Source organism: Enhydra lutris, unplaced genomic scaffold, assembly GCF_002288905.1.
Source record: "Enhydra lutris kenyoni isolate GAN:26980312 unplaced genomic scaffold, ASM228890v2 scaffoldscaffold6, whole genome shotgun sequence".
Classification (NCBI taxonomy): Eukaryota; Metazoa; Chordata; class Mammalia; order Carnivora; family Mustelidae; genus Enhydra; species Enhydra lutris.
The window spans coordinates 17553832-17581299 of record NW_019154090.1 but is presented as its reverse complement, the minus strand read 5'-3'; the positions used below and the strand labels follow the sequence as shown (position 1 = coordinate 17581299).

Here is a 27468-nt window from a genome sequence, read left to right as displayed (position 1 = left end):
CTTCACATGACAGCGTGAGAGAGATCAGAACACTTAGGAGGCGAGAAGCGTCGGATCCGAACTAACATGTTTTCATTATTGCTGAAAAATGGCAAATTTGACTATTTTCTTCATGTGCGCAAATGCTTTCCCTTTGTCTCTTGGAGAATTGTTGCAAATAGATTGTTGGCCACATATTGTTATCAATACAATCATTCAAGGGAAGCAGGCTCCGTCATTATAAAAGAGGTCATCAATAACTAAAAACATGTTACGGAGAATGCCATTTCAGACACAATCCAGGCATAATCAAGATTTGCAGGGTTTAGTCAACGGCACGTTTACTCCAAATAACATCAAATAAGCACCATGAAGAAAAAAACCCCTCGTGCAGAAGAATCAGGCTAATTCTTTACAACTAATTAAGGCACGTGGTGACACGCTAAGGATGCACATGAATGGAACAACCTGGCTGGGTCTGGAGGGAAGAGGGGCTCAGCTGGCTGTCTGGGTCCCTGTCACCCATCGCTACATGTCCCTGTTTCTGCTGTCCGGTCTAGGACAGGGCTAGGGTTCCCAGCAAGTGGGCTGGAGCGCTCAGAGCATCTGCGAGTGTCCCTGGGATCAGGAGGCTGGGCCAGCGTATCCTGCTAAGACATATGTAGCCCTCTGCAGTTTAAGTGGCACATCTATTACTACGAACAGGAAGCCCCCGAGAACAGGGTCATTAGCGCTTCGTTCCCTGTTTCATCCTCTGGGCCTCCACTTGCAGTAGGAGCTCTACAAACCTTAGTGAGCATATGAATGGATCACCTCATTGGACTCTCGCAGTGAGCCTGGGAGACAAGCAGCATAGCCCTGTTACAAATGAGGACACTGAGGCTCCCAAGGACTGACTGGCCGCATGGCCCGTGTGTGGTGGAACTAATTCTAAGCTCAGAAACTCCTGCTTCCAAAGAGGGGTCTAAGCAGGATGTTGGAGACAGCTTCAAGTGTACATGGCAGGGGGGATTAATGCCAGAGAATTGGTTAGCCCGTGATGGAAGAGCTGAGAAACCAGAGAGAGGCTGTGTAACTCAGAGATCAGAGCTAGCAAGGAGCTGTTACCCCCCTGGGAACGGTGGGGCAGATGGTAGAGGCGAGGTTATCAGAGGTGGGGCTGGGCCCACTCTCTGGAGGGAGCTGGAGATGTACCCTAGCTTCTTCCTTTCCCTGACTTCCAATCTCCCACCAGGGCGTGTCCTTGGCCAAAGTCAGCTGAATGCCAGCTGGCTAGAGACTACAAAATGCAACCTACAGGGGTCAGTTGAAGAGAGCGAATGGTTGGTCCCAGTTGAAGGCAAGGAATGGGACTGAGGATGGACAAACAGGCCCAAGACTAGGCAGGACGTTAGTTCATATCCACTAATTAAATAATTCAAAAATTAGTCCTTGACCATGTGCCAGGCACTATGATAGACACAGAGATACGCTGGATTGCCACTTTTCTTACTCCTCATGGGTGAGAGTTGCTGGTGGGAGGTCTAACTCATCTCTTTGGGGGTGGTGGGGGAGTGGGGTGTGAAGCTGGGAGTCCAAAGTTCACCTTTATGGAGTTCATGGCCAGTGTCAGATTTTATAAACCTGAACTCACTCAGTCATTTATTCCTCAACATAGCTCTGTGGATTACTACAGTATATAATGATCCATGATGATGTAGTATGTTCCTTCTTCCCGTTTCACAGATGAAGGAATGGGGGCTTGGGGAGGTTAAGCACATTCCCAACGTTATGCAGCCTGCATGTGGCAGAGCTGGGATTCTATCTCAGGTCTATCTGAACCTGAACGCCAGCTCCATCCACACATGGTGCTCTCCCTGGACTTCCAGCATCTGGCAGGCACTGCTCCTGGAGTCTGTGCAAAAGGTTGGTCCCAGATCCTGCAGTACTCTAGCTCCCCCAGGAGTGGCACTTCCTGGGGAACCCCTCCCAACCCACTCTAGGAGAAAGGAGTCAGACAAGGCCCAGCACCTGACTCTAAGCTGACACTGTTGAGCCCCATTACCAGTGGTTACAAAAACGATAATCCTTCAAAAAGTAAAAGTACACATTGTGTTTTCACTCATTGGTCTCACTAATGACTTATTGATTCAAAAATCTCCTTTATTTATTGAGTTGTGACTGTCCCTGGAAACGGCACTGGAAACAGAGACTCTGGCTTAAAATGTAGTGACGGAATTTACTTTAACATAAAATGAAAGTTAAAATCTGAAAGCAAAAGGGATTTAAAAAACCAACAAGAAACAAACATATTTAAGTTAAATATTTTTAAAGACGAAAGGGGCCTCTACCCACCAGATGATGGTGTTTGTCGGTATCTTGTCTTCATCCATTCATAAAGAACCTACAATGTGCAGGCTGGTTGAATGGCCTAGGGAAGTACTGTCAAAATGATACTCATGCTTAAGGAATCTCGTGTGGGAGACAGACTATACACAGAAGTAGAACTTCAAGGTCTAGGAAGTGGAGAAAGGAGGGCTTTGTGAAGAGTATGTGAATGAGGAATTAAAAGTGGGCTAAGACTTAACCAGTAGACAGAGAGGAAGGGTCCTTCCATCAGAGGGAACGAAGAAAGTGAAGACAGTGCTCTTGAAAAAGCAAGCACACTGGGGAGGCTGAAAACCATTTCCTGCCTTGTGGACACAGCAGTGTGAGGGGATTATAGCAACAGAAGGAGAGAGAAAGAAGGTAGGCAGGGGCTGGGTTACAAGAGGCACTCAACCCTGTATTAAGGCACTTAGATGCAAATACCCATGCTGGGCTCTGCAAGGCATCCATATACAAGATACCTCTACTTTTCTGAGGTTGTGAAAGGCTATTTTATTATGCAATAACCAAGGTTCACTCCCAGAGGGCTAACCGGTGGCCAGTGGGGTACACCCATCATGTGAGGTATGAAGCTGAGGGTCAGGATCTGGGTTCAAATCTTAGCCTTATCACTTAGTAAGTCAACTGATCGCCCTTAGTTTGGGTTGCTTATCAAAGAGGAGCCAATACTATATAGCTTACAGAGGGTGGGGGGGGATTAAATGAGAAAATATAGGCACGAAACTTGCCAGGGTATTAACAGAATGAAAAGACAAGCCACAGACTGGGAAAAAATCTTTGCAGAATATCAGCTAAAGGACTTGTATCCACAATATACAAAGAACACTTAAATTCAACAAGAAAACAACCCCATTTAAAAAAACGGGTGAAAGATCTGAACAGACACCTTGGCAAAAAAGATACACAGATGGCAAATAAGTATGTAAAAAATGTTCAACATCATATGTCATTAGGGAATTCAAATTAAAACAACAATGAGATATCTCTGTAACACCTACTAGAATGGCCCAAGTCCAGAACACTGACCACACCAAATGCTGGCAAGGATATGGAGCAACAGGAACTCTCGGTTCATCGCTGGTAGGAATGCGAAACGATACAGCCACTTTGGGAGACAGTTTGGTAGTTTCTTTTAAAACTAAACATACTCTTATCATATGATTCCAGCAATTGCTGTCTTTGGTATTTACCCAAATGAGTTGGAAACTTATGTCCACACAAAAACTTGCACACAAATGTTTATAGCAGTTTCACTCACAACTGCCAAAACTTAGGAAAAAAAAAAAAAACAACCAAGATGTCCTTCAGTACATGAATGGATAGACAAATGTATACCCAGACAGTGGAATAGCATTCAGTGATATTCAGAGATGAATGATCAAGCCATGAAAAGACAGGGAGGAAACATATAAGCGAGTCTGCAAAGGCTTCATACTGTGTGATTCCCGCTCTGTGACACTCTAGTATGGAAACGGTAAATAATCAGTGGCTGCTAGGGGCTTGGCGACAGGATAAACAGGAGGGATACGGGGGCGTTTTAGAGTCCTGAAATGATCCTGTATGATATTGTAATGGAGGATACATGTCACTGCACATTTTTTTAAAATCCCACCAAACTGCACAACAGGAAGAGTAGACTCTAAACCATGGACTTTAGCTAATAATAATGGATCGAGATTGGTTCATTAATTGTAACAAATGTGTCACATGGATTCAAGGTATTAATAACAGGGGGATCTGAATGTGGGAGGGAGGCAGGCAGCCCATGGGGACTCTCTCTGTACGTTCTGCTCATTTCTTCTGAAACCTAAGACTGCTCTTTAAAAAAAAAAAAAGGTACTAGGACAGTATCTGGTATGCAGCAGGTGCTTACTAAATGGTGGTTCTGGGCTGGACATGAGGCTCAGGGCTGAGATGCTTAGGAATGGGTGTTCCCCACTTGTCCTTCCGTACCAGCTGTAAATCTACCTTCTGCAGAGGCAAGGAGGTATGTATGGTGAGTATTCTTGAAAGCACAGAGTTCAGCCCTGTGAGGAGTAGTGGTGTCCTCATGGTTTATTTATTCCTTCTGGGAGATGCTAATATTATTCTGTGTCCCCTTCTTCTTCTAACTTTATATAATTAGAAGGATAAAAAATTGTGTTTATCCACAGGCACATGGAGAAAGATGGGGCAGCGGGCAACGTGAAGGAGTTTATACAAGGTAATTTACAAGCAGCCCAGAACGTTCATTATGCTCTATCTACATTTCGCAAGCCTGAAGAACAGCTAATTTGGTACTCCGCATTTGATATTCCAGACGAGATGCTGAGAAGAGTCACACAGAGGAGATGCAAACTCCTCCATGGTGAGGTGAGAGGAGGCTGGCCCCACCTGGCTTTCAGCTGAGGTGGGAGATGGGCAAGAACAGGCCTGTGGGGAAGAGAAAAGCGGTGGCAAGGGAGGGGAGACATAGCTGCAAAGATATGAAGATCCAAAGAGCTCTGCCGAACACAACTCCAGGGGAACAGAAACACCGTCCCTCTGGAATCAATCTGTTCCTTGTCATTTTAGGACAAAGACCAGTGGTATGTTGCTAAATGTTTAGCAAACAGCTCTCTGGAGGGAAAAAAGGCCCTGATCGGTACAGTCTGCTGATTTCTGTGGTATAAATACTCCCACCATGACTAATTTCAAGCTACCAACATGGCATCAACTAGCTTACAAAATTCCTGAAAATTTAACAATCTGTTCTTGCAAGCTGGTATGAATCAGTTCAGGACACTACTAACAGGGAACAAAGCCCACAACGCTTTGCATGCTCTGATGGTCTGGGATCCAATTCCCAGTCTAGCCTCATGCTCCCCTCCCCAAATACTATGCTGATTAACTATATTCTTCTTTCAGTTGCTCAAATGCACAATGTCTGCTCTGACCACAGGGCCTTTGCACATGTACAGGAACACCCCAACCCACCTCCACAAAGTCTGGCAACATCTCATTCTTCAGGTCTTTGCTCAATGTTCCTTACTCAGGAAGTCTCCTATGATCTCTCCACCCCAGACTCCGAGAGCTCCCTGGACTTTTCCTCAGAACTCTTAGAATAGCTGTATTTCTGTGACTACGTGATTAACCTGTGGCTCCCCTTCACATCCTATTTAAGGAAGGGCATCCTATTTACTGGACTCCTCTACAGTGTTTGGCAGATGGCAGGTACTCAATAATTATTTAATAGATGAATTCATATCTGTGTCTGAGAGACTGAGAACCAGAAAGAGGTAAGGCCCCTTGCTTAATAGCCATACAGTTGATTTTAGGTAACATGGCCTGGGACCCAAGGCTCTTTCCTCTACACAGAACTGGCAAGGTGTGCCTAGATCCTGTGCTCAAATACCCCCTTTCCCCATAGCTGATTTGTTACCCCCCTGATCCGTTACCTCCATTCTGTCCTGTCCCCAGATTGACAGCCAGTTCTGCCTCTGCAGGAGAGACTAAGGAATCGGGCAGACTCAGGAGGCAGGTGGGAGGTCTGTCATACACTAACCACATCACCAGGGGCAAGCTCCTTATCTTCCCTGAGTCTCAATTTATCCAACTATAGCATCAAAATCTTATCTACCTTTGCGGATGTACTGCAAGGATTAAAAAAGGTGAGATAGGAAGGCACCTGGTGCGTTGAAAGAAATCAAACTCAAGTATGTAAATTCAGTTTAATTAATATTCTAGATCAGTGGTTCTCAAAATGTAGTCCCTTGACCAATAGCATCAGCAATGCCTGGGGGCTTGTTAGAAATGCAAATTCTTGAGTCCCAGCCCAGACCTGGTAAATCAGAAACTCTGGTGTAGGGCCCAGAAATATGTATTTTAACAAGCCCTCTAGGAGATGCTGATGCACACTCCAGTTTAAGCGTGTAGGTCAATGTTCAATTATGCAGCGAGGTGCCCTTGTTCTTCTCTTCAGTTTGTCTTGGGAAAGACCAAAAGATCCTTCTGGAATTGGGCCCTGGGACTAGACACCCACCTTGTGTTATGTGGTGAGCCAGAGGAATTTATCTGTGTGGCATGAGTACGATGTTCCAGGTACTATTTTAGAAGGTTAACAGATGTTTTGATATTTGATTGTCATGGTGGTGGTGGTGGTGGTGGTAGTGGTGTGTGTGTGTGTGTGTGTGTGTGTGTGTGTGTGTGTGTGTTCACTCCATTTTATGGATGAGAAACTCAAATCTCCAAGAAGTTTAACAACTCAGGAAAAGGTGTAAGATCGAGAACTTTCTCATGGACTGGTGGGATCCCTACTCCTCCTGAAACCCCAAGACCTGCTGCCCCCACCCCCCTTCTGTGCCAGTTCTGACTCCAACACAGCCCATCCCACTGTGTTCCCAACCCCATCCCCGGGAAGAGAGTTACTCCCTCTTGTGTGACAGTCTAACTCTCCAAACAAACCACAACCTCTCCTCCCCTCCTCCCCCATCAAAGGTAGCTCTACAAATGGGTCTTCTCGAGTGGAAACCACTTAAGAAAAGAATCACTAGAGAGAGGTGGGGCTGGGGAGAGACTCTCACTTGGATATATGATGTGCTTTCTTCCTGTCTGCTGGGCACTCGGGAGGGTAAAGGAAAGGTGCAATTTTTCAGAGAAAAGAGATTTGGCTCATTACAATGAACTGTGGAGCTAAAATATCATTTCCTAGAAGGATTGGAAATGTTAATGCCATCATCTTACACGAGCGGATAGGGAGGAGGCAGACAATTCCACTGAGACTGCCTGGTACCTCATTGAAGGTAAAGGTCAGCACCTTCAATCTTGATTGAATTACCAGTATCCAGAGACAGGGTGGCTGGGGTAGAAGAGGGAAACAGTCCGGCAGTCTCTGCACCTCCTAGCTCTGGCCATTCTATGCCGGCTGAAGTTGGGTGGCTTCTTTGGATGGGGGCAGAGAAGTTAGGCAGAGAGGAGAAGAGCACTGGGAGAAGTGAGAGGCACAAGGACCACCTGATGCATGGACTGCTTCATCCTAAGCAGGCTGTCCTGCCCATACTCCATTAAAGGAACTTTCTGGAAGGAAGGAAGGTTTCTCATTTAGGTTCCTTTGGAAGCAGAATCTGAGACCAGGATTTGAGTACAAGTAGTCAGCATGGGAGGTGATCCCCAGAAGTGGGAAGGGGAATGGGAAGGAGATGGACAGAGGAAGGAATCTGATAAGGGGTGTGTAGTCAAGCAAGCTCCCACAGCAGATCACTGTGGCTTCATCCTCCTGAGAGCTCCAGTGGGTTTTTCTGGCTCAGGGGAGAGGAGGCAGGGTGCTCACACACCCACTCTCTCAGTCAACGGCTGAAGGCTGCTCCTGGGGACGGTTCATTCTTGATGCTTCTTGCTTGTCCTGTAGGCAGGCAGAGAGGGCTCCAGTGGCCAGAGCAAGTCTTCCGATGAACCAGGGCACCGACGACTTCTGTACCAGGGCCCATCTGCAGGGTCCCCGTCCCGCCCTCAGAGACCCCAAAGGAGAAGGCGGACTGAGAGCCAGAAGCACTGAACAAAGCACCCGCGTTGCCGTTCCGGGTCTGTCTTCCCAGAATCAGCAAAGAAACCACTGTGAGAAAAGCCTCCAGGATTGTTTTAAACCTGAGTTCCTCCCTCGACGTGAGAAGGGCCTCTCTGAAAAGCTCATCCCAGTCGGCCATTTGTTCTGAGGTCGGAGCCCTAAGCACATTCTCCCCCCGAGAGCATGATGCGTCTTGATGCAGAAGGATTCCTTGCCGGGGTCACGTGGCACCCCGGCAGCACAAGCCAGGAGCGCTGGGCGTGGCCATCCTACAGACCCACTGTGTGACCTGGGCTGGAGACTCCACATCTCTGGCCCGTCACTCCTTGCCTGTGAGCTCAAAGAGACTGGACTAAGTCTCAGCTGGGTATAAAAGTCGCTACGCTGGATTTGGATTCAGCAGCCATTCATCTTAATGTGCCCTCGAGGGTCAGAGAGAGGAAGTGACCTTGCCAAAGGTCATGCGCCCGGTCCAGGGTGGAACTGAGACTAGAACCTGGCTCTGTCTGAGCCCATGTCCGGTATTCCAGTACACCTTGGCCCAGTGGACGAGGTCTGCAGGTTCCCCTGTCCTCCGACTTTGGGTTGGGTTTGGCCAGTGGAAACCACCTGCCAGAGGTGGAGCAAGAGAACGTGACGAACGTGCTTCCTCCCTCAGCTCTGTTTGCTGGGGTCACCATGGGTTCGCTGCAATGCTTCTGAAGGCCACGCTTCCGGTTAGGTCGTCTCTCTTTCTCAGGGTCCTGGTAGCTTCTCCTCCGAGTATTTAGCCTCGAGGGCTGCACTATTCCTTGTCATCTCCCTCCACCTACCTAGCTCACCCCTTTATACAAAATCCACTTGATTCAATTCCCTTCATACTCGCCCCCTTGAGGGTCCCATCTGTTTCCTGCGGGGACCCCGACAGAGCCGATGAAATCTGCAGCCTCTGCCATCACTTCCTCTCCTCCCTGCAACTTCTTCGCGCCAGCCCAGGAAACCCCCTCCAGAAGCACAGACACATGGGAACGCTGGGGGCCAGGGGGGGGGGGGGGGTCTTGAAATTTCCCCTTGTCCACAGTCTCTGTCCCAGAGCCACTTGAAAGCAAAGAACTCTTTGTTCTGGATCTCCGTTCACTTCCTTCCCTTTCATTGCCTTGTCATCCCGCCGCTGGAAACCCCATTGTCTCTGCTACCATGGAAGAAAGGGCTGATTTAACCAAGGTTTCTCTTTCATTGTTTCATTTGCAGGCAGTGCTCTCCCTCCTCCTCTTCCCCTTTCATCTTCTCTATCCTCCTGGCCTGGGCCTTTGTCCTCCACTCCAGCCTCCCAGAGCTCTGGGTTCCTTAAGATGCTAATCACACCCGGTTTTCTTCTTGTGCCAAGAATATTTCTATTTATCAAGCCGTGGCAGACTTTGCCTTTGGGAGGGACACATACAAGGACAGGCACACTTTCCATTCCTCGGGGCTATCTCTCTTTCCCCTTTCTTGTTTCAATTCCAGGACTCTTTCTTTGCTCGGTTCCTCTGTACATCTTCCAGGGTTTTTGAATGCACAGGTTGCTTGATCCTGTCTCCTTTTGTAGGGAGTGCAGACCGACTCGGGCTGCAGTGTCCTGGAGAATTACTGATCCATCCATGAGAAGGATTATTTGGGCCCGTTGCGGTGGTATCGTTAGGTGTTTGAATTCCCTCTGCCATCTCTGGGTTTCCCCAGAAGGGGATGCGGGAGGAGGACCCCAGTGCATGTGGTTTATGCGGGAGCAGGGGCACTGGCAGGAAGAAGGGGTGGGGAGGCAGCCCAGAGAAGGCAGCCCCCAAGAAGGGGTGTTTCAAGACTGTTCCTGTGGTGGACAACGGCAGCCCAGGCCCTGTGCGAATTCTGGAAAAGGTAGAGAACACACCCTCAGTGGTATGGGAAGGAGCTGGGCTATTTCACCGGCCAGAGAGAGACAGCCTTTTCCACGGAGTGTCTTGCCCCAGTTTTGAAGCAGGTCCTCGGGTGAAGAGAAGCAGTCAGGGAGGCCTGAGGGGGAAGAAGCAAGTGAGGTGCCCAGGCACAGCCCTCAGTGAGGTGCTTGCTCTCGGGGTTGCTCCCCCGAGCGTGGCATCTCCTTGAACGCTGCATGCCGGGTGCCTCGCTCACTCACCCTAGTTCTGGCCGAGGATGCCAGACGGTCTGCTGGTGTTCCTCTACACCAGGGGTGGAGGGGAGGCCATGGGGTGTGGGTGGGACAAGAGCGGAGTGTCTTCTGCACCCCCAGGGATGGAGTTCAATCCCCTTCATTGCTTCTCCTTGCTACTTGGAATCCCGCCTTCCGAGCTGCAGCTTTTGCAGGGGCCGGGATGGTTCTCTTCCTGCCCCTTCCTGTGTCCCAGCTCTCTGCCCCCACTCAGGCTCAGTCCCTTCTTCCTCCTGCATATCATTGTGCCCTCTGTCATCCCGCCTACCTCCCTCTGTTCTTCCCGAATATTCTCTATTTTACTTGAGAAGCCAGAAGGGAGTGGTCCATGGCTGAAGCTCTCTGGGGTCTTGCACAGAGTCTGCTTTCCAACATTAAGTTTCTATTTGTTGAGCCCCAGCCATACACCAGGTTTGGGGACACAGAAGCAGCCATCTGCCTGCTGTCACAGTGAGGAAAACAGGCAGTCAGCAGATAGTCATCCAAATGCCTCTCAAATCTCAATGATGAGGAGGGTTAAAGAGAAGACATGCATTGTCCCCAAGGAGTGAATAATGGGGTTTTGACCAAATTTGAAGGGCCAGAAGAATTCCCTGAGGAGGTGATGACTGAGAAGGATCTGAAGAATAAGTAGAACTTAGTAGTAGAGCAAAGTGAGGTGGGAAGGGCACTTTGATAGAGTACACAGAGTGTGCAAAGGCCCTGTGGCATGAAGGAGCACAGAAAGCTCAAGGGACTGAATGAAGATCAGTGTGGGTTCACTGAGGAAACCAGGATGGAGAGGACACATTACGAAACAGGAGTTGGAAAGGTGGCTAAGGGCCTTTGGATAAGGAATGTTTAGAAATGCAGGAAAGCCGTTTGAAGGGTTTTCCATAAGAAAACAACATGATCCAATTGCCATTTTGAGGATGTCCCCCTGGCTTGTGTCAGAGATAGATAAGTGGAAGGTGGGGGTCTGATTAGATGTGCAGCTATAGGAAAAAGGCTGGACGGAGTCCAGGTGAGAGCCGACGAGGGCTCAGGCGAAGGTGCTGGGGGCCAAGGATGGGCAGGGAAGTCTGGAAGACAGACAGCTTGGTGTATCTTTTCATCCTTAGCCCCCATGGGCTTTTGCGTGGATGCCTGGCCCAGGCTGGATATTCTTATCTCTCAGGGAGGCCAGGGCTCCTCACAGTGCTCTAGTCTTTATCTTTTCTTATCTGCACAACACCCCAGGAGGAAGACCTCCTTGTACCCAATTTACAGAGAGATGACTAAGGTTTGACGTGATCACCTAAGGTCTCACAGTCCATAATTTTAGGGCATGGTATGCATGGTGCCCGAGCAGAGGATGGTCAGAGTGAGCTGCTACCTGTGCCCAGCACAGGAGCTCCATGGGAGCAGAGACGGAGGGCCCAGCACAAGGCCTGGGTCAGCAGAGGCCCACATGTTGTGGGTCTTAAAAACACACATCCTGATTGTTTGAGCATCTCTTTTCAATGCTTCACTTGCAAGAAATCTTGCTGCCTGCATGACTATCTTCCAAGAGACAAATTATACATGTTTTCTGATCGGCTCTACCATTCATAGCGCATTCCTAAATCAGCACCGGAAACAGCTAAGCTAAAACTTCTGCCTCTTTCTTCCTTTGCGAGCTGCCTCTATCTTATGCTTTCTTCCTCCACGTTTTTTTCTTAGGCAATGTCTAGACAGTTAAACAAAACACTGAACTGGGCTAGAAATAATTTGTTATTCAAGGTCTTTTTTTTTTCCCCTCTGTTGTTGGCTAGACGGGGTAATCCTGAGAGCTGAGACCAGAGATGCAAGGCACACAATCGGTGAGATGTCAAAAGGTCCAGGTTGAATATACCATGGCAGACAAAGGCTGTTGCCAACTCTTGTTTCAGTCAGGCTATAGGCTCAACATTTTGCATGAAGTAACTTTGTCCTCTCTGTATTTATGCTGCTTTGAAGGCTGTACATACCAGTATTTGCAGTGATAATACCGTGTGACCTACGCCTCTCTCCCTGTCTCACTGTCTAGCACTGAATATTACGCACAGTCACACACAATGTTGTGTGTTGGCACTGTCCTTATTCAGGCTTCACTGTCCCTTGCTGGGACCATTGCAGTAGCCTCCTGTCCCTCCGTCTCCAGGCTCTCCCAATCGAATCCATCCTCCCAATCAGCTACCCTAGTGATCTTTCCAAAATGGACCCCTGACCACGCCCATCCCCCTACTAACCTGGTTGATTTCATGTCACCTGATGGGTATTCAGTGATTTCTGGTTCAAAGAAGGTGGAATTACTTATCTGTTCTGACCTTCAGGGACCACGAGAAACTAACTCTATGGCTAAAAGTAATGGTGCCAAGCACTGTGCAAAGGTTCACCTACCTTTCTTAAACGACCCTGTCTTTATTGTTTGTAACATTTCCAAGGGAAGAAACTGAAGCTTCGAGAGGTCAGGTACCTTGCCGAGGGCCCCAGAGCTGGGATAGAAGCCCAGGCAGTCTGACTCCACAGGGCTCTAACCACTCTGCATCACAGCCTTCGTAAAACCATGTATCACGGGTGATTACAGGAATATTAAAGCTCACTGTCAAGCAAAAAGTAATGACCTTGCGTGCCTCACTGACCTCTGCACAAAACATGCTTTCTTCCTGCAGGCTCGGGGCCACCAAGCGTCTTGGCCAATTCAGGCCTCTGCCACACAGGGCATGTGCTGTTCAAGGCACTCACCTTACAGCACCTGCCCCTCTCACAGTGGGGACTGGCAGAAGTCATGAACCTGCCCCTAGTGGGGGCCAGCAGAACCCATAATCCCTGCCCCTAGTGTGACCAGAGTAGCCCTGGGCTCCTCTGGGCCCTGAGTTGGCTGCTCCCCAAGCCGTCAGGGCTCTTACAGGATATGATGTTTCCATATCGATTCTTATTGCGGTTTTCATCCTCTTTGGCTGTGTCCCACGAAGCTGTCTGCCCCTCTGGTAAAGCCTAGAAAGGAAGGACAGAGTGGTTAGAATGGCCTGAGATAGGGGCTTTCTCCATGTGTGGATGAGCCGGAAGGGAAATCGGATCCACTGGGATGGTCACTCAGTACAAAGGGCTCCGTGTTCTTCGATGTGGCCTGGGGAGAATGTGAACTTGGCCCCATCATGAACTTATCTACTCGTTCATTGACTCAAATGTCACTGATGCCTTCTGTGTGTCAAGAGCCCAGATGTGGCCCAAAAGGGGAGTCATTTGCTCATTAACACAGTCATTTGACAGGTATTTACTGAGTCCCTAATATGTACTTGGCACTGTTATAGGTACTCGGGATACAGAGAAATAGACAAAGTTCCCTTTGAGCTTCTAGTCAACCAGGCGATCCCACAGATGAGGGAGAAGACATATGTAAATTCAGACTGTGGAAAGTGCTATGAAGAAAAGTAAGCAGGGAGAAGGATGGTGAGAGTTTCTTCAGATTCTACAGTCCAGGAGGGCTTCTCTGAGAAGGGAACAGTTAACCTGATTCCTTTTTTTTTTTATTTAATTTTTTTTCACTTTTCCAAAATTCATTGTTTATGCACCACACCCAGTGCTCCGTGTAATACCAAACTCCTTAATCACATGAAAAATCAGTTGTGCCAAAAGCAGGATGTGCTTTCCAGGCAGAGGGAACAGCAGGTGCTAAAATGGTAACCAAATGCCCGTATCCAAGGGTAAGGCAGGGAGAGCGGTGATGGGGGCATCTGCATGGGCTGGGACAGCTCAAACTATAAAAAGTATTGTGGTCACTGGTAATGAGTTGGATATTATTCTAAGTGAGATGGAAAGCCATGGGAGGGTTCTGAGCAGTGCAGTTAGCTGATCTGATTTATATTTTACAAAGTACCTTCTGGCTCAAATACGGGACACAGGTTCTAGGATGCCTGGGGAGGAGGCAGGGAGATCAGTTAGGAAGTTGTTGCCATGGTCCAGGTAAGAGATGAGGCTACTGTGGACCCTTTACTGGGATGGTGGCAGTAGATGTAGTGAGAAGCGGTTATTTTCAGGGTGGTCAGTTGAATACTATAGATTTTAGTTCCCTCAGAAGCAGACTTGGAAACAAAGATTTGAAGAGGAGATCTTCCTTGGGAGGCAATCCTAAGGAGCACGGGTGAGAGAGTGGGGGCAATGATATGATCACGGGAAGGAAGTCAGTACATGGTACCCCAGGAAGCAAGTCACCACAGTGCACATCCAGGCTTTAATCTCACAGGCCCATTGCAGGTTGGGGGTATCTACCCACCAATTCTCATGTACCACAGGTTGAGGACAACTCTTAGGAAATCCCTTGGCACTTCTGCCATGCTCTGTGGGTAAGCTGTGCATATTCTCTAGAAAAGTCCTTGGGCAACAAGCCAGAGGTGCTTCCAGGTGGCGGGCACTGGGTGAGCATGCATGGGAAGACGAGTGTAGAGAGGACACGAGCAGGCCAGCACATCTGCTGTAGGTGTGGACCATGAAGGAAAGAGGGATGAAGGCTGATTCCTAGACTGTTGGCTTGAAGAAGTGAGTGGAGAGCCGCAGCATTTGCGGAGATGGAGGAAGTACATGGGGAGAGAGAGACCGGGGAGGCAGGGACTACACGTTGTGTTCTGGGCACATCAAGTGCTTAGAATGGCGCCTGACACCTGCTGCGGCCATGTGCTTCTCACTGTGTTCCACACAGTAAGAGCTGCAGCAGCGGAAGCATGTTTGAGATGATTAGTAGGCACCCGAGCTGAGATGCTGAGTGGGAGGCTGGACACAGACGTTCCCAGTCAGAGCTGGGGGAAGGGTTGGGAGTCATCAATCTAAGAGGAGACAGACAAGCCAACAACCATGTGGAATGATTGAGAGAGTTAGGAGCCAAGTGTGGTGGCAACACAAGGGAGGGTATAGTCGCTTATCTCACAGAAAAGGATGCTGGGCGTTTAAGGGAGCAGGAACAGTGGTAGGGAAGCTGCAGCAGCATGAAGGCCAGGCCAATCTGATTCCTGTTTCCACCCCACAGCCTGCGGCGTGGGCCGAGTGCCCTGCTCATGGGCTGGACACTGCTTCTGAGGCTGGATCTGTGATTCCTTCAGTCTAACACCCCTGTCTGCAGTGCGGGGGGAGACCAGCATCCTCTCATCTCATTACGCTGGCCTTGCCTTTGTCCATCCATCCCTTACTAGGTTCAGCCTCAACAAGTCCATCAGCCGAATGGTCAGAAATGCCACCCATCAGTGGGCATGCAGGACCACTGCCTAGGAAAAGCCCAGCTCATTCACAGTACCCCCTTTCTTGCTTCCAATCTCCCGTGTGTTAAGCCAACCTGGGTGGGTCTTCTAGAGAAGACGTTGTCAAACTTCCTGTAACGGGTCAGCAGCCTGGGCTTTCAGGCCAAGTACTCTGTGCCGCCTCCACTTGCGGTCTGTGGTTGCAGAGGGAACGCAGTCACAGACAAAGCTGGGTATGATCTGATGAAACTTAATTTATGAAAACAGGTGTTGGGTGGGATTTAGCCTGTGGCTGCCCTTTGTTGACCTTTCTTCTAGAAGCATGACTGGGATCCTCAGCTCTGCAGTGGCTGGGAAGGTAGAACTGGTGCTCATTCTGCTACCTTGCCATTCTAGATGGAAAGGAAATGGGGTGGGAGGCCCTTGCCTAGGCTGCCTGGCTAAGCTGTGTTCTCCCAAGTTCGCCTTCCCCAGGGTTTCAGACCAGGGTACTAGAGTGTCTTCCCAGCTATTAAGGGATCAGAATTTTATTCTCTGTGTGTCACAAACCCTTAAGCATCCCAGAGGAGAAGCGAAGCAGATGCTAGGCTCTGGGCACCAATCTCTGCCCAAAATATGAGTGTGACAAAAGTGTCATGGAGAGAGAGAAGTGCTCACTTTACAGAGGGCCTGTCTCTCCTTTTTCTCCTCGTCCTCTTCCTCTTCATTACAAATGACCATCACCCTATGTCCCCCTTGCCATCGGCGTAGGGCATCTCTAGACCACAAGTGGTTCTTGCTTTTGCATGTAACTCTTAGAACTCAAAGATTCTAGCTCTGGGGCCTCACCCTCCTGCCCCAGCCCAGTAGCTCCTGCTTCTTCAGACAACCTGCCAGGCCCATCTATGTCTGGCTCTCTGCAGTGGCGGGCCATGACTGTCTCACCGGCAACAATGGACTTCTCAAGGTTTAAGCGGGTACTCTGGGGTTGGTTATTCTACTGGAAACTCTGTGTGATAAAGGCCAACTGTTCATTCCATTATATCCAACCAACCAAAGTGGTATGAAGCCATGAATAGGACACTCCAAATATTTTCATAATTATTTTGGGAGGAAAAAAATCTGTTGAGTACCTACTATGTGCTATGGCTTAGGTTATGGTTCGCTGAAGGTTTTGTTATGGCTGTACATTAGAATGGTCTGGGGAAGCTTCAAAACTCCCAAAGTCACAGCCCTATTAAATTTCATCGGACTCCCTGGGGATGGGACACAGGCTGTCAGCAGTGTTTAAAGTCCCTGGGAGGTTCTAATGCACAGCCACCCTTCTTGCAAATAATGAATTTACCTGGAGAAATACTTTCCCATGAGTCTCCTCACTGGTTTCTCTTGCTTTGGTCTTGTCCCCTCCAATGCATTCTCCACTGTAATCAGAGAGATCTTTCTAAAATGTGAATAGGACCCAGTTACTCCCCTTGCCATTATCTTCAGGATAAATTCCAAAGTCTTCGATACAAGGTTCCTACATACCCCTCCAGCCTCATTTCTTGCCCTTATGCTAATATTCTAAAGATAGGGAACCAAATGCAAGGCCACAGACCATTTCAGGTGTTCCAGACTTCCGAGACCGACTTTATATATGCTGTTCCCTCTGCCTGAAATTCTCTTCCACCTGAGTCTGCCTGGAAAGCTCCTACATACCCATTAAAACCCATTTCAAGCATCTTCTATTTCGTGAAATCTCCATTCCTGCTACCTCTCCCAGCACTCCACTTCCTCACCATCTAGTGGGTTACTTCTATGATTAGATGGACTCCTTTACATCTAATAATTTGGAAGTCCTGTCTCCCAACCTAATGATGGGCTACTCCAGGAAAAGAGCAGCTTCTTGTTCGTGTCTCTATCTCTAGAGCCCGACACTGGCCTGTATTTCATATCTACCTGAATCCCCTTTGGAATAAATGAATGGAGTGGACAGATGGTTGAAAACATTCGTGGGTGAGGTGGCTTCTGTGTGTTCTCTTTAATCTCAGAGGTGTCAGTGACCTTGAAACTATCTGGTTGTGTTCCCTCCCACGGTGACCTTCTGGGCAGTGGGAAGGCTGATCCGTAGCATCAGCTACTTGGACATGCTTGGTGACAGAGAGCTCACTACCTCATAATTCTTCCTGTCTCACTTACGGACAGTTTGGACAGAATTTTGTTTCCTCTGCCTCCACGTACTTTGCCTTTGCCCTACGCCATGGGGGACCCACAGGATTAACATACACCTCTGTGCTGTGATACTGCAGAGATATGATGATGATCCCTGTCCACCCTCGGAGTCCTTAAGTGGCACAATTTGGGAGTCGTCTCAACATCCAGGCCATAACCTTCAGGATGCACCCAGCATGCCGATATCCTTTGAAAAATCTTAAGCTGAGCAAAGCAGTTGTGTTAAGTGGCCCTTCTCTGGGAAACCACATGGGCCCCTGACATAGCCCTGGGAGGCTCTCTGAGTCCCTCAGTGGGGCTGGGGGAAGAGGGGTGAGCCTGGGGGCCACGATGTTGTTGACTGAGGTAGAGGAGGCGAGGCCTCACAGAGCCGCCTAGGAGTGAGCAGTAATGACCCCCTAATTGGCAGACTTTGATCATATGTCCATTTCCCTTTTTAGGGAGCTGCAATGTAATAGGGGATAATCTCTTGAAGGAAAAAAAAAATATGACGGGGTAAAAGTATGAAAGGGAGACTCATCTCCTTCTTCAAAGTGAGCCAGCCGAGGGCCATTATTTTTACATTAGTGGCTAGTTACAGTAGATTGACTAGGGAATGGCGGCGGTCATTAGGAGCTAATCACATTCTTTTCAAGCCAAAATTGCCATCTCATTATAATCATCCATTATCAATCTCTGCTTTCCTCTTCTCATTCTCTTCTCCCGAGAGTGCGAGCTCTATTTTTACACTCTTCTCTGAGTGTGGAAATGTTACTCTTCAACAGTGTTGCTTTTTCTAAGGCAATCATTTGGGGATATCCTAGAGGACGCATTTGGGGATGTCCTCATCCCTGGAGGTCTGAGCTGTGGTGTTCACAGAATCCTCAAAAGTCAGACCTGGAAGGATCTTCTGAGAAAACCTTTGCCTCACTTTAGAGATCGGCAAAGTGATATTTAGAAACAGGAAATGACTTGCCTGAGCATACGAGTTGAGTGGATCCATCTTCCCTCCACTCCTCCGCCCTTCTTCCTGCGCTCCCTCTCTCCCTCTGTTCCACAGCAACCATCTGGGTGCTACATGCCATTCTTAGGTTCTAGAAATAACAGCAACAAACGTGGCACCCAGGATCTAAGGAACTTAGTTCTAGTTGTGGGAAGGTGCAGGCAATAAATGAACAGACAAGATAATTACTGTTTATAAACCAGTATATCCCAGCGCGTTCATGGCAATACACAAGGTGCCAGTGTAGACAGTGCCTAGGAGCAAGGGACAGCTTCGGATAGAATGGACTGCATAGGACATTTTTGAAAAGGTGACATTTGAGAAAGAAAGAAACAACCCCTAACATCCAGCAGCTGGCCAGGCACTCACAGTCGGACCCTGGTGTCTTACTCTTGAGCATAAACAATTTCTCAGAATGCCAACATCGGACGAGGCTACTCTGAGGCCAGGATGGGGCAAGGCATAAAAATGACCACGGTGTGGTCCTAACTAAACACAGACACAGTATGAATATTGTCCAAGCCAAGAAAAAAAAATATGACCAAAGTTCCACCTATCCTGGGTCGTAGAAGAGACGGCTGCTCCTCTGTCACTCACAGCTTTAGCCTCTGTCCAGCGTCCTCTCCTTAGAGCTAGGATTTATTAAGTTCCCCAATCTTACCACTGCCTCACAATGCCCAATCCCGAACAAAGCCCCATATCCCCCAACATAGCCCATAGCCTCGGAGCCGTTTCTCATGTCCTTTTACTGAGATATCCTGCAGGATTTAAACCTGGCTTGCTCAACACCAGGTGTGTTCCTACGTGTGTCTTGTTAACACACTGGGGCTGAACACTGAACGTCGAGCAGAGGCCAGCCGTGGCAAAAGCAGGGGGAAGAACATTCTAGGGCTGAAGCAAGAGCAAGTGCAAAGACCCTGACATGGAATGAGCTTGGTGTGTTCTGGAGCTGGAAGGGGGGTTGCTCTCTGGGGTCTAGAGAATAGGAGCAAGCAAGTGATGCAGAACATGGGCGGGGGAGGGAGTGGCATGCAATGGTGGTCGGTGAACCACCACCACGAGTACGAGTTTTATTCTACACCAGTGAACATGCTTTGGACATGTTTCCAGATGAGGAGGCTGAGCCAGTCCCAGCAGCACGATAAGTGGCTCAGAGCTCTTGTCTCATGAACCCTCCCTTCATCCCTGCTGCCAGGCTTCACAGACTTGAGGGTCAAATTCAGATCTGGTGCCTCCTAACTCTCCCCGTGACTACGACCCACCCGCTCACCCATCCAGCTTCACTCCCAGCCACAGAGCTCCGTAAGCCAGACACTCCACCCCCAGTGGAGGTCATGGGCTTTGCAGGCCCTGCTGTGCTGAATCAGTCCACAGGACTGTGGAAACTACCTCAGTTTCCCCACTTACTACTTTAGTTCCCTGCTCTAACCAGGAATGGCCCCTGATGTCTGGCTGGTTCCTCCAATCTGTTGGCTTGGCTCTCCTGAGACAGGAGGGTCCTTTCTGAAGCTGGCCATCCTTCGTTGCACACTCGTCTTTGTATCTAAGCCTCTTTCCATTGTGCCCAAATAGTGAAATGTCAGAATACAGAGCTCCCAGGAGCAACTCAGCTGCCACCCAAGGCGGGGAGTGTCCTGCCATTTCATTTCCCTGTGCACCGCCTATCCTTGGCAGATTCTGCCAGTTATGATGTTCCTCATATGGTTTGACTGTATCCTTGGAGATAATTGGGTAGGATATGCCCTGGGGTGCAGTAGAACCAGGCCCAGGGAATGCTGACCAGGCACTCCTGGCTGCTGTCTCGAGGCACAGCTGATGGCCTACTTTCTCCATGAGCTGTCCAGCCTGCCAGGACTTCCCCAACATGCCTGCCCACCACGGCATTCTCTGGCATACTCCGGAGGGTCTCCACCAGGAGGCACCCTTTCCCCTGGGTCTTTCCTTCTTTTTTTTTTTTTTAATTAACTAATTAATTTATTTATTTTCAGCATAACAGTATTCATTGTTTTTGCACCACACCCAGTGCTCCATGCAATCCGTGCCCTCTCTAATACCCGCCACCCGGTTCCCCCAACCTCCCACCCCCCGCCGCTTCAAACCCCTCAGATTGTTTTTCAGACTCCATAGTCTCTCATGGTTCACCTCTCCTTCCAATTTCCCTCAACTCCCTTCTCCTCTCTAACTCCCCTTGTCCTCCATGCTATTTGTTATGCTCCACACATAAGTGAAACCGTATGATAATTGACTCTCTCTGCTTGACTTATTTCACTCAGCATAATCTCTTCCAGTCCCGTCCATGTTGCTACAAAAGTTGGGTATTCATCCTTTCTGATGGAGGCATAATACTCCATAGTGTATATGGACCACATCTTCCTTATCCATTCGTCCGTTGAAGGGCATCTTGGTTCTTTCCACAGTTTGGTGACCGTGGCCATTGCTGCTATAAACATTGGGGTACAGATGGCCCTTCTTTTCACTACATCTGTATCTTTGGGGTAAATACCCAGTAGTGCAATTGCAGGGTCATAGGGAAGCTCTATTTTTAATTTCTTGAGGAATCTCCAAACTGTTCTCCAAAGTGGCTGCACCAACTTGCATTCCCACCAACAGTGTAAGAGGGTTCCCCTTTCTCCACATCCCCTCTTTCCTTCATTTTTGTCAGGAATGCCTCTTGTCCACCAGTGGTGCCTAGTGAGTCAGGGAAAAGTCAGGGCTTTGCAAAAGGCAGACAGACTAGAAGGGAATATTTTGTCCCTCCTGGTCTCCATGAACTTTTCTGAACATGAAGTCAATAACTGCCCTTCCCAGCCCTGCCACATTTCTGAGCCTGGCCTTCAGGCTGGGGGTGGGGGGCGCGGGGGCTGCAGTGGGGACCTGCCTGTGCCACAGATTCAGCTGCTCTGCTCCACCTGGGACGTGGAGGCAAAGAGGAAGTGGCTGTTTCTATGCTCAGCACTCAGAATAGTGAGCACTAAGAACGGTTTATAGCCTAACACACTAAAAAGAAAAAAATACACCCTTCAGGTTAGGGGTGGGGGAAGGGTTTGACTCTGTGGGGCAGGGAGGGGAGTTTGTTGCCAACCGAACTGTTACCCCTCTTGGTGTTTACGTGACTCTATGCATTTGTTAAAACTTAGGGAACTGTACACCTCTGCCCCACCCCCCAATGGGTTTGATGGCATGTAAACTTAAAACAATGAAAAGCAAATACACCTCATGGAGTTTGGTGATGATTCGTGACTACCGGAGGCAACCATGGTAGGTTGCTCACACCGTGTCGGGTACGCAGGTGTTTGGAGTCTCGTCCTTCCCTGTCTTGCCTAAGGATGTGCTTACAGACACCCACAGCTTACTTCTGGAACTCACTCTCTGCCTCCCTTTCGTCACAAACATCCCATTTACTGTCATAGGACCAAAGATGGGGGCTCTTTGCAACATCCATCCTGGTTTGCCTTGGGCCAAAGGGCTTCCCAGGGTTGTAGGATTTCATTTTAAAACTGGGACCATCCTGGACAAAGCAGGACAAATCATTCACCCTAGGAACAGGTAAGATGGAATATTCAAAGAATGAGAAAGTTTTATGAAGTGTTGGAGGCTCAAGGTCTGGTCTCCATGGAGGTCCATGAGTTCAGTAAACACTGATATTTACTGAAGTCCGCTGCTGGCTGGTAGACGGGAAGGGCTGCCATGGACAGCTGTACTGGTTGTGCACAGTGCAAGAGCCACACGTCTGAGGCAGCATCATCTATTTGGTAGGCAGTTCTGTATATATTATGAACAAGTATCTTGAGACACGTGCACCTTTTGCTCTTTCACCCTAAGGAGCTGTGTGAGTTCCTGGTGGCCCGGCTGGCCTGGCAGGGCCCAAGCTTGTAACAATGTCTCTTTCTGCACTGAAAAGCCCAGCCTTAGGGATTATAAATGTGGATGGGGAAGGCAGGAGAGGATAACTAATGACATCTACTCAGAGTGGCATCAGGAGAGCAAATATTATTGCCATGTCACTAAATAGATGGTAATTTATGAGTTCTGCGGGGGAAGCCGAGTAGAAAATCAGATGGCAGCACGATGGGGGTATTTGTCTGTGACAGGAGTGCTGATCAAGGCAGAAGAGTTGAGTGCGTGTCTGTGTGTAGAGTCCCAGAGCACCATTTAAAAAGCCCCCCATTAAAAGCTCAAGATTTCTTTTAAAAAGAAATTTTAGGACCATGGGTCTCAAATTTTGGTAGTCATTCAAATTTCTTAGGGAATTTGGTCAAATGCAGAGGACTGGCCCCTGTCCCATGTCAACGACCCTGTGTCCTTATGTTCTTTCCTGACTCTCCAGGTGATTCCAACACATGTCACAGTTTGAGAACCATTGTCCCAGGAGTAAGGTAAATGGGAGCAGCAGATTTCTGGGGAAGAGTCAACTTAAATTTTAAGGCAAATACTCGGTGTCCCTACACAGACAGCCCAGAGATGTGGGAGTCATTTTGCGTTGGTGTCTTTCTTTAAGAAATACTGCCTTTTCCTCTCCCTCAAGGAAATAAATAAAACCTAAAAAGGGGGGGGGGGGGCGGGCAGTCTGTTTCTCCCTCTGCCTCTCCTAGCTTATGGTTTCTCACTTTCTGTCTCTCAAGTAAATAAATAAAATCTTAAAAAAAAAGAAAAGAAATACTGCCCTTTTTTTTTTTTTTCCTGGAGAGAACTATTCTTAATCACAAAGCCTTTTGCCAGCACACTGTAATTCAGTGAAGTTGATATTTAGTATTCATATATATTTTGCAGATGGTTGGTAGAAGAGAGAGGAGCAAGAATGTGCCCTGCCCTCATGAAGCCAATTGTCTCCTGGGGAAGCTCACACGAGGGTACCTTTTTTCCTCCCAGCTCTGAACCCATGATCTGGGGGATCCCTGCATCCCACTCTAGGCTACTGACTTATGATCCTCTCCACAAACTATCTCTGTCTTTGTTCATGAGCTTCTGGGTGGCTGTCTATGGGCAAACAGCTCTTTCTTGAAACAAAGTTAGCCAGAGTGAAGGGAGGGCTCTTACAAGCCAGGACTATTGGTCTTGTTAATTTCGTCCAGGAAAACTGGGCAAGGGGTGTAAAATTCCTCTTTATCTCCCAGCTGGTTTCATTTTTATTTCTCTTTTCATGGGCGGGCATCTTTGTTTCTCTTCCAAGAACTGGTTTGCAACATTTCAGTTCTTTCATGTTTCCAAGCCCCGACACTCATGCTTTTCCTCCACCCAGCCTCCTACTTTTCTTCAACTCGGTGTCTCATCTTTTGTGAAGATTCTGATTGATCTTGGAAGTAATGACTGATAAAAAGCAAAAGCGAACACCACCCTGACCACCCCCCACATTGATCCTGGGCTGGCCTTATTCACCTGCTACAAAACATTTTAACTGGGGTTTGTTATCTAAGTACAAGCTGTGGTAAGACCATGATCTTCCTTTAAAGTAGGGACTTCATTTCCTTTGTTGAGCTTTCTAACTATCTCTGGGGCTCCAAACAGTGCAAGGTATACAGTAGGCACTCAGTGAGTGTTTCTAGCCACATAAAATAGAAGCATACTGCAAGAGTCCATGCTCTGTAGTCAAATATTTCACAGGAGGTGAGGTGGGGACACGCCGATGGAACAGTCTTGGCCAAGACCCCCCAGCATGTCAGGAACAGATCAAAAACCAAGTCTTGACTCTTGGTCAAGGGATTTTTCTCTGTTACCATCTGAAAATTACTCGCTTGGTTATGGAGGCCTCTCATATCAAATGCAGAAAAGCCTGTTTGTTTGGTTACAAAGAGAATTATAAGTAGAAAATAAAAATAAGCTCAAAAGAAAGCACTGAGTTAAGTCTCTCCTACATGAGCTTTTTCCTGCAAGAAAATCTCTCAAGTCCAAACCCACGTGGTCTACTGATGTCTTTGGGCCACCCTCTGGAAAGGGTGGCCCAAATTTTCTCCAATTTTAAGCCACAGGGAGTGGAGTGAAATGAGCAGGTGGAGTCCATGTTTTCCTATTTTGGTCACTAGGAGTTCCCAGAGTTGGAGAACAGCCATGGTCTTCCCTTTTGTGGCTGGGACACCTGCTGCTAATTCCCCCGGTCCCTCCCCAGAATCACCCTCATTTGAAAATTAAGGAGGGGGACCAGAATCTCTTTGGAGTCACCTGCCTGCAGGATGCTCTATGACTAATTTTATCAACTGAGAGAAAACGTTGTGGGAGAAGCAGAAGGTCTACTCTGCTTCTGCTCAGGCGGCTTTGAGCAGAGAAGGGGGCCCTGGGTTGTACCAAAGCATCGATCTCCATGGTGACGCCCCATGCCAAGGCCGCCCGCCACGATCACCCACAGATGACTAGGAGAAACATGGCAACACTGGCTTTGTCCCCCAGAAGCCATGCATGAGGCATGTCCATCCAGGGCTGGAGAATGAACAAATGTTTGCTCTCCATTAGGGCTGTGTCCTATTCCTCACAGCTGTTCCTTGTTGCCTTAAATAGTCTTAATGGGGCTGTAATCACCAGATACCTTCTGGCCGCCCTACTGGGCTCATCATTCGTCACGATGACAGACTGCCTGGATTGGACTGGGATTCAAATGCTTCCCATGGCAAAGTCACTACTTCCTGTTGTTCTGCATCTTCTCCGAGCCCGCTACTCTTTGACCACGATGATGCCTGGGCTTACCCAGCTCACAGACAACCCCTCTCTCCAGCCAACATCTCCTAGCATTTGCTGGCAGGCTAGGGTTTTTTGTTTTGTAACTGGGGAAGGTGGGAGAATCTGGACTGGATAAAACAGGACAGGGAGGAGTGAAGACTCTGCAGTCCAAGATCAGGGATGGAGGCCTCTTAGCTTCAATGTGGATGGGTTCCATCGCCTCTGGGAGGGGCTATCACGTGTCCCCTGGCATCCGATGTGACCAGCAATTAGTAGAGCAGGTGAGGTGATGGGTTCGGGGGCACAGGCAGGGCATGCACTGGGGACTCCATGGGTCACCTTAGACCAGTGTCCCTTAACCTTGAAAGTGCATTATAGTTACCAGGAGAGCTTAGAAAATACAGATCTCTGGATCCCACCTCCGGGAATTCTGATTTAATTGGTCTGAAGAACAACCTGGGCATTGGTATTTTTAAAATTTCCCTACATAATTCTAATGTGTGGCAGAGACTGAAAACCTCCAGGCCTCATATTTGTATGGGAGGTGCAGTTAATATGCCTTAGGTCTCCTTGAGTTCCTGGGAACTGAGGGCCCCTGGTCAGTCATGGTTGCTAGGACTTGAGATATAACTATATGGTGGTGGGGGGGTGGTAGCCCCAGAAAGGGGTCCGGTAGAACTATCAATAGGAGGGAGATCCAGCTGGCCTAGAAAATTAGTTCTTACCTAGGCTCACAAAATTTGTGGGACATAAACATTTTCTAGATCACTTGAACCAATCCCTTTTCCCTCATTACATAAATATGGAAATGGAGGCCAAGAAAGGAGAATGACTGCCCAAGGTCACCCAGATAATTAATGAAAGAGACAGGACTTGAATCCAGGCATTTTGACGATACACTCAGAACGATTCATACGTGAATTCAAGTCATTGAACTGAAAATATATATATTGAGAGACTCAAGTTTACACGCCAAAGAGCATGAGCTGATTTTATGTCTCTACATGAGAAAATGTGTGTGGGCTTGTCTGGGCTTTGGGCCCAGTCTCCTGGTTTGAGCAATTCCATCTTTTCCTTCAATTAGTGTCCCAGCCGCCTACCTGCCTACCTGCCCCTGGTCTCCCTGCTCTGATCTATGCCAAACAATTATATCTAAAAGGCTAATTCAACTTAAAAAAAAATGCTGCTCCCTTCCATGGTTCTGCATGACCCCTAGAATAGAATCCAAACTCCTTAGCCTGACAAGTGTCGCATTGCTTCCCTACCCCAGCCCACTCCTTCTGATAATTCCAGCCCTCTCTCCCTCCATGCTTCATGCACCAAACATAGTTTGTGTACCAAACTGCTTCTGCTTCTTCTGGTTCTCTTCACTCAACCTTCCATGCATATCTCCACACCATACCTGGTCTAGTCCCTCTGCCTAGAACACCCTTCCTTGCTTTCATCTGAATATTCCTATTTCTCAAGCTTTGGTTTAGGCTTTATGTCTTCTGGAAAGCCAGTGGCCACCCATCCCCAGGCTAGGCTGAATGCATGCCACCACCCAAGGGTTCCCATAGCACTCTACTATGACATTTTGCCAAGATATTAAAGTGATCAGTTTATATGCCTGTGTCTAAGAATAGGCTCAAATTCTCCCAGAAGGCAAGCGCTCTATCTCTTCCCAGTTCCTAGACCCTAGTACAATGTCTAGTCTATGGAGAGCACTTACACATTGAGCTGAAATTCCACAAGACTCAGTCCTTGGTTATCATCTCTGTCGGTGCTCACTTGCTTCCTGACTTTGAACAGTTTTATGGCTTTAATCTATTAATCTATTAATCTATTAATCTATAATCTGTTATCTATATGACAGTAAGTCCTGAAGTTTTCTCCCCAACTCAGGCTTCTTTCCCAAATTCCATACTAATATATATCCAAGCACCTACTATCCATCTCCACTATCAGGTCTAATAGGCATCTCAAACTCAGTTCAAAATTGAACTCCCAGTTGTTCCATTGGCCCCAAGTCTCTTCTCTCTGTGGCTTCCCCATCTCCATTAGTGACAACCCCATCCTTCCAGTGGCTCAGATAACAGCCCTGGAGCCACTCTTGGTTCCTCTCTGTCTTTCACACGCCATGCCAATGTATTAGGAAATCCTGTTGGTTCTATCTATAACATATATCCAGAATCCAACCATTTCTCACCACCTCCACTGCCTCACCTTTGTCTCTCACCTGGGTTACTGCCATGGCCTCATGACTGGTCTCCCTGATTATACTGTTGCCTTCCTATGTCTCTTCTCAACACAGTAGCTAGGAAGAGCATTTCAAAATAATGTCAGATGGTAATTTGTCTTCTCAAATTTCTGCAGTAGCTTTCCATTTCATTCAGAGTAAAAGCCAAAGTCCTTGCAAAGTCTTATA

The 27468-nt window shown here is 48.1% G+C and overlaps 1 protein-coding gene across 1 annotated transcript in view; it reads right to left on the bottom strand.

Annotated features, from left to right (window-relative positions):
* The window catches only part of LOC111141448 (protein tyrosine phosphatase, receptor type T), a 706124-nt gene that overhangs the window by 67657 nt on the left and 610999 nt on the right, over nt 1-27468 (bottom strand). The window contains exon 17 of the mRNA XM_022494012.1: nt 12920-13007. Within this exon, the coding sequence (XP_022349720.1) occupies nt 12920-13007 (88 nt within the window). The remainder of the gene's footprint in view (nt 1-12919; nt 13008-27468) is intronic.